General features: G+C 69.7%; 1 protein-coding gene across 4 annotated transcripts in view; it reads left to right on the plus strand.

Moving 5' to 3' along the window:
- The window catches only part of KIF26A (kinesin family member 26A), a 41013-nt gene extending 34392 nt beyond the window's left edge, over positions 1 to 6621 (plus strand). For all 4 annotated transcript variants that reach the window (XM_043921714.1, XM_043921715.1, XM_043921716.1 and 1 more), the window contains 5 exons: positions 214 to 3040; positions 4348 to 4553; positions 4644 to 4664; positions 5037 to 5187; positions 5343 to 6621. In XM_043921714.1, coding sequence (XP_043777649.1) covers positions 214 to 3040; positions 4348 to 4553; positions 4644 to 4664; positions 5037 to 5187; positions 5343 to 5524 — 3387 coding nt within the window. In that variant the 3' untranslated portion in view covers positions 5525 to 6621. The remainder of the gene's footprint in view (positions 1 to 213; positions 3041 to 4347; positions 4554 to 4643; positions 4665 to 5036; positions 5188 to 5342) is intronic.
- The last annotated feature ends 668 nt before the right edge of the window (positions 6622 to 7289 follow it).

The following is a 7289-nucleotide window of genomic DNA, read 5'->3' on the forward strand; positions in this document are numbered from 1 at the left end:
CTCTGTGTGCTGAGGGCATATCCTCACCTCCCTGCGACTCGGCTTGCTGCTTTTTGGGATGTTGCTGAGAAGGTCCGTTTGTGTTGGGGACCTGAGACCTTGCTGGTGGCCGTGCCATCACTTCCGTCCCTCGAGTGTGGCGTGTGTGGCTGGCGGTGCTGGGGGAGACGGGCAGGCGGGACGCCGCTCAGGGGGGCCCTGCTCTGTCCCCAGTACGCGTCCAGCTCCTCCGGTGGGGACAGCTCATGCGAGGAAGGCCATGCCCGCCGCCCCCCGCACCTGCGCCCCTTCCACCCACGCGCCTTGGCCCCAGACCCCGACCGCCTGGCCGCCAGCTCGCCCGGCGACCCCGACTACTCCTCCAGCAGTGAGCAGTCCTGTGACACGGTCATCTACGTGGGGCCTGGTGGGACGGCACTGTCGGACCGCGAGCTCACGGACAGTGAGGGCCCGCCCGACTTTGTGCCCATCATCCCTGCCCTGAGCCGCCCGCGCCCCACCCCAGGCCCGCGGGAGGCCGACCACTTCCGCTGCAGCACCTTCGCGGAGCTGCAGGAGCGGCTGGGCTGCATTCCCGGCACTGAGGGCCCCCCTGGGGCCCAGGCTGGCCCTGCCCGCATGGGCAGGAAACCCTTGCCGCCCGAGACCGCGGCCCCCAGGACGCCTGTGGGTGCTCCGCTGGCCTCCAGCACGCCTCGCGGCAGCCCCAGCCCAGATGCCCAACAGGGTGCCCTGGAGCCCCCCAAGGCCGGCGCTGACCAGAGAGAGGAGGGCAGCACCAGGCCTGAACTGCCCACGCTAGATAAGGCCAAGGCGAGCGGAGGCGGGAGGCCACTGCCCAGCCCGGCCCCGCCCCCGCCTTGGCGGCCAGAAGCTGGCGGGGCCTCCGAGGAGCCTGGTGGGGGCGATCGTGCGGGTGCAGTACGGACACCCCCCGTGGGCAGGAGCGGGCAGGCCGAGGGCCCCTGCCTGCCCGCACGTGGCCACCGGCTGGAGCGGGGCCTGCTGACCACCACGGTCACCCTGCAGCAGCCTGTGGAGCTGAATGGGGAGGATGAGCTGGTGTTCACGCTGGTGGAAGAGCTGTCCCTGGGGGGGCTTGCCGGCCCCGGGCGCCCCTCCAGCCTGGCCAGCTTCGGCAGCGACTGCTCCCTGCAGGCCCTGGCCTCGGGTTCGAGGCCGGTGAGCATCATAAGCAGCATCAATGACGAGTTCGACGCGTACACTTCACCGCCCCCCAGCGGGGCCCTGGACGAGGTGGCCTGGGCGGGCGGCAGCCAGAGCTCGTCCGACAGCTCCTGGCTCAGTGAGGTCAGCGTGTGTACGGCCGACAGCCTTGGCCCCACGCCAGCGGGCCCCCCAGACCCCGTCGGCTCCGAGGTGCTGGCAGGGCCCCCCTCACTGGGCTCCTCCATCCCGGACGGCGGCTCCCCGGAGGACAGCGGCCTTCAGCGCTCAGAGCGCCGCAGACTGGACAGTCCCGGGCCCGCCCGCGGTCCTCGTCCCACAGAGGAGGACATGGCAGCCCCCGGTCAACCTTGTCGGGAGCCGTCTGCTGTGTCTCCCCGGGGGCCAGCCCCTGCACAGACCCTCCACTCCAGCCTACCCCGCACACCGAGGACTACCTCCGTGGCCGGTTGCGTGGGCTGCCCCCGCCTGGCTGCGGGCCTGCCTGGCCCTGGAGGCCTCTTTGAGGATCCTTGGCTGCTCCGGGCCGATGACTGTGGCCCGCCGCCCCTGGCTTCAGCCGGCAGGGCCCCCAGCCCAGCCCCAACGCTGGCTTGTGCCCGCAGGGTGGTGGATGGCTGTGAGGTGGGCCAGGTGGCCCACAGGCCGGAAGTCGTGGCTCCGATCCCACCCCTGCGGAGGGGGGCCACCACACTGGGGGTGAGCACGCCCTCCACCCCCTTTGGGGATGCCCCGGTGGAGGCAGCGGCCTGCCTGGGCAGCCCCAAGGCCACCCCCGCCAGCAAGAAGGGTGCGGCTCCCAAGGGGGGCTTCTGTGCGAGGTCTGGAGGTGTGGCCCCTCCAGCACCCCCCGTGCGCAAGTCCAGCCTGGAGCACAAGACTGGCCCAGGGCTGTCCTCTCCCCAGGCCGGGAGCCCAGCTTGGCCCGGGGCTGCTGCCTTCCTCCGAGGGGACGGGGAGGCCAGGCCTGGCGGCCGGGCTGACCACTCCATCCCCAGGGCCACGTCCAGCCTGAAGGCACGGACTGGCAAGGCAGAGGCAGCATGCCGACCCGCCACCCACGGGTCTCTGGAGCGCTGCGAGAGCCTGGCGCATGGCAGCAGCAAGGCCAGGGAAGCCCCCGGCCGGCCGGCCCGCGCTGTGCCCCGGCTGGGAGTGCCACCCACCAGCCCCATACCCGGGCCCGCGCCGGCCTGTAGGAGCAGCCCCGCCAAGGGTGTGGGGGCCCTCAAGCCCCCCAGCAGCGGGAGCAAGGGCCGCAGCACAGTGGCCGGCGGGCCCCGGGCCCTGGGCTCTTCGGCAAAGCCGCTGGCCCCCGCGGCGGGGAGGGCCCCTTGCGGCCCCGTGACGGGCCCCAGGGCAGCCCCACGGGCAGCGCCGGGCGTCGGGGCCAAGGCCAGCCGGGGCACCATCATGGGCACCAAACAGGCGCTGCGGGCCACCCACAGCCGTGTCCACGAGCTGGTGGCCGGGGGCGCCCGCAGCCGGGGCGGCGCCTCCTGGGGCTCGGCCGACTCGGACAGCGGCAACGACAGCGGCGTGAACGTGTCGGAGGAGCGGCCGGCGCTGCCCTCCCCGTACAGCAAGGTGACGGCGCCCCGGCGGCCGCAGCGCTGCAGCAGCGGCCACGGCAGCGACAACAGCAGCGTGCTGAGCGGGGAGCTGCCGCCCGCCATGGGCCGCACGGCGCTCTTCTACCACAGCGGGGGCAGCAGCGGCTACGAGAGCGTGCTGCGGGACAGCGAGGCCACGGGCAGCACCTCCTCGGCCCCCGACTCCATGAGCGACAGTGGGGCCGCCTCCCCGGGCGCCCGCTCCCGCAGCCTCAAGTCCCCCAAGAAGCGGGCCACAGGTAGGTGTGTGTCACGGCCGCGGGCCACCCTGGACCGCCGGCCACCCCCCGGTGGATCCTAGGTGCAGGCAGCCGCTTGTTGTGGGCCGGGCGCGGGTTGGGCAAGAATTTCCAGACATGAGACAAAACGAAAGAAGAATGAAGTTTATTAGAGTGGGAGATGCTGTTAAGACAGCAGGCCAGCTCAAGGGAGAACCGACGTCGAACAGGGGTCCTTAGTCCGCTTTTACACCCAGGCTCCAGCGAGCGGGATGGGGGTCCTGCGGGCCGTTTGCTGATTGGATGAGGCAGGTGTACTGGGTGGGGAAGGGTACGGCAAATACCTTCTTCCTATAGGGCAGGAGAGGAGACAGGCTGTACTGCTCCATTAACAGTGACGCCGTCGGGGAGGGAAGGGCGATGAGGGTCTGGGAGTCCACTCCCTGCGTTCCCAGACCCTCCTGGGTTTTATCTGCCCTTTTGGCCTGGGGTCACCGCACCCTTGACGGGTCCAGACGCAGGTCGAGGGGATAGGTGTGTCCTGCTCTCTGCGGTTTGTAAATGCACCCCACGTGTGCCCTTCTCTGCCCCTCTGCACTGCCCCTAGGCTGGTCCTCATCCTGTTGGCGTGGGATGGCGAGGGTGGGCCCCCCCCCGTGGGCCCCCCCAGGTCATCCTGCCGAGGCATGAGGGGCTGGGAGAGGATGGGGGGCTACCAAGCCTGCTGCTCCCGCGGCTCGCGCCCAGCTGTCAGCCTGGAAGCTCCCTGTGTCCGTTCTCTGGACCCCTGTCTCTGCGGACCCGGCTAGGGTGGGCTGTTTCGCAGGCTGAGTGTGGCTGGGGGATTTGGGCACCGGTGGATGCTTTCGGGGGCCTTGTGAGGGAGGCACGCACGCTCTGATGAATGGGCGTGGGAAAGCCGGAGGCTGGCAGGGGTGGTAAAGAGGGGTGCCTCGGGAGACGTGGGGGTGCCAGTGTGGGCCTGGCTTCGGGGTCTGTCCGGGGGCAGTGGGAGTAGAGAGGCCTGTGAGTTAGGAGGCCGTGCAGCCCATTAGGGTGTTCAAGGGTGACCGTCAGAGGTCAAGGGTTGTGGCCTTGAGGCTCTGCCGTGCCGGGAGGCTGCTGTGGCTGTCCAGGCGGGAGGTGCTGGGCGGGGGTGCGGCTGGAGTCCGTCTGTTCCACGGGGCAGGGCTGGTCAGGGTTTCCGGCCAGCGCTAGGCTGAGCATTTCAGGATTGGGCCCCTGTGGGCTCTGCCCGTCAGAGCCGCAGCCAGGCTGGGGGCTGGGGGCTGGCCTCTGTGCGTCCAGCGCCTGGCTGTCTGTTCCAGGTCTGCAGCGGCGACGGCTGATCCCAGCCCCCCTGCCCGATGCCGCCGCCCTGGGCCGCAAGCCCAGCCTCCCTGGGCAGTGGGTGGACCTGCCCCCGCCCCTGGCCGGCGCGCTGAAGGAGCCCTTCGAGATCAAGGTGTACGAGATTGACGATGTGGAGCGCCTGCAGCGTCGCCGTCTGCCCCCCAGGGAGGGCCCGGCGGAGGTGGGGGTGGCGGTGGGGTGCTGGGAGGGCGGGAGGGCTTCTTGGTGCGACCGGCAGCCCGCTGACTTCACCTTCCCCTCTCGTCCACAGCCCTCCCAGAGCTCAGAGAAGGTAGGAGCGGCCCTGCTGGGCCTGAGCCCCTGCCAGGGGAAGGGTCCCATGGCCACCTCTCTTGTGCCCTGGAATTGGGCTGGGTGGGGGCATTCCCATGGCAATGGCGCTCATCCTGGGCCTGGGTCCCAGGCGGCCACAGGCGGCCTCGGGGGCCTGTGGTCTGAGCCCCACAGGGGTGGGGAGGGGGGCGGTGAGGGAGGGGCAGGGCCTGACCCCTGCCTGCCTTGGAGGCCCCACCGTGCACCTGTCCAGGCCTGGAGGGTGGAGCGGGGGCCCGGGTCAAGGCTGGGGTGCCGGAGCCCCGGGGAGCAGGCCGTCGCCCGTGCCTAAGCACCGCCCCCCACGCGCCCCTCCCTCGGCTGTGCCCAGGGCCCGGTGTGCGTCGGTGCCAGGCTGCGGCTGCCTGAGCGCAGGCTTCAGCGGCTGCAGGAGGTGCAGGCGAAGCGGGAGCTGCTACGCGGGGAGCTGGCCGAGACCCAGGGCCGGCTGATGCTGGAGCCGGGCCGCTGGCTGGAGCAGTGTGAGTGCCCCCAGCCCCGCCCGCACCCCAGTGCGGCCATGTGACCCCGGGCCCAGGGGCGGTGGGGGGACCTGGAGGCTGGAAGGGGGAGAGGCATCTCCTCGGCCCTGCGGGGACCCCGGGCCTGACCGGCTCTCTGCTGCCCCTCTCTGCAGTCGAGGTGGACCCGGGGCTGGAGCCTGAGTCAGCCGAGTACCTCGTGGCCTTGGAGCGTGCCACGGCCGCCCTGGAGCAGTGCGTGAACCTGTGCAAGGCCCACGTCATGATGGTCACCTGCTTTGACATCAGCGCCGCCACCCCTGCCGCCGCCCCGGGGCCCCAGGAGGTGGACGTCTGAGGCTGGGCCACGGCCCCCCCCGGGGAGGGGACAGGGCGTCAGGGGCTCGAGGATGGGACGTGGGATGGAGCGAGGATGTGCTGGGGGTCGGAGGGACGAGGATGTGCGGGGTCCCTTGTGGGACGGCGGGGGCGGGGGCAGGGCGTCTTGGAGGCGATGGAGCGTGAGGGACGGGAGGGGCCGGCCGAGCCCGCGGGCGGAGGAGTGAGTGTGCAGGACACGGAGGACTGTGACGCAAGTGCCTTTACCTGGGACTGGGTTTCTCTCCTTTCTGCGTTTGGTGCTAAGGACTCAGACACCAGCACACAGCGTGCCCCCGGGCGGTGCCTGTGGCCGTCCGGGGGCCGCTGGCCCAGCTGTCGGATCGGATCGCGCCTGGGGTACGGCTGGGCGGTTCCGTGCGGCAGAGCGGCCCTGGGCTCGCCAGGCTCCGCTTTAGCTTCAGGGTTACTTGTCCTTCAGAGCCGTTTTCCTCTCGACAGAGCCGGCCTTAGGGGTCTGCAGACCCCCCGTGTGTTCTCTCTGCTGATCTCAGATGGAGCCTGGGGTGGGGTGGGTCTTCTGGGTGGGGGGGGGGCGGCGGTGCTGACTCTCCCTCCCTGGGCGAGACCTGCTCTGTCCTGAGTTTGCCAGGAGGGCAGTGCCCAAGGGCTGAACGGAAGGCACCTGTCGCCTTCTTCCACGGCAGGAATTTTTACCAAAACCACAAGCAAAAAAACAAAACAAAACAGACCCACACACACACACACATTGGGGGATGAAGCTTTTGTAAAGGTGCTGTTAGGTTCGTATTTTTGTATCATTTTGCCTACAGATGCGGTATTTGCAATGGGAACTTGAAGACAAATGATCTCTATGTTTTTATGGTTTTTATGGAAGGTGTCACTGCAGCTGGGCTCTTTCTGGGGTGGGGGTCCCCTGGGAGGCCAAATGCAGACCCGGATGAGCCTGCTAACAGGAGCAGGACGTTCCCATCACGACGGGTTCTTTTTTTCCGACCGTTGTGGATTTTCTAGGGTCGTCCGAACCTTTGTACAAATGTGTAGATAACAGCTTGCTGCAGCTTTTATTTGTGAATAAAAGATGCGTCCCTTGTTCATGAGGCTCCTGAGTCCACCTGGCGTGCCGTCCTCTGAGGGTCCTGGGGCGAGGAGGCTGCGGGGGGCCCCCACCCACAAACCCCACAGCGGGGGCCAGCCATCGGCGAGAGGGCGCTGACGGGGAGGAGGTCCTGCTGCAAGCCCGGGGCTCCAGCCCCCACCTGCGTTCTGTCCCTGCTCCCACCCCTTTCTCTGGGGGCTGGGCCTGGGCAGGGAGCCGGGGGTGGGGCCTGGGCCGACAGGAACCAGCACTTTCTGGGGGGTCCCTGGCCCTGTTGCCAGAGGCTGTGTTAGCTGGGAACCCTGGCAGTGGTGAGGAGGAGCCCCTCAGGGACACCCAAGCTCCTTCCTTTGCCCCCCGTCTCCGTACCTCGCCTGCCTTTCCAGAATACAGACGCCCGGCCACTGCGGGGTCAGGGTCCAGGACCCCCTGAGCCGGCAGGGGCCCCTGACCCAGCACCGTCACCGTTCCCTCCGTGCCTCTCTGCTGTGCTCAGGCCGCCCCGCCCCGCAGCCCTGGGGGCCCCCACCCCACGCACCCACTCGGGCACCTGGCAGCCCCGCCCAGCCCGCCAGTGCCTGGGACTCCCCACCCCCCAGCCGGCGAGTGTGGGGCCCACTGCCTGGTGGCCTCGCTGTCCTGGGGTGCAGCCCCTGCCCGGGGC

The sequence above is a fragment of the Cervus elaphus genome, chromosome 13, assembly GCF_910594005.1.
Source record: "Cervus elaphus chromosome 13, mCerEla1.1, whole genome shotgun sequence".
Taxonomy (NCBI): Eukaryota; Metazoa; Chordata; class Mammalia; order Artiodactyla; family Cervidae; genus Cervus; species Cervus elaphus.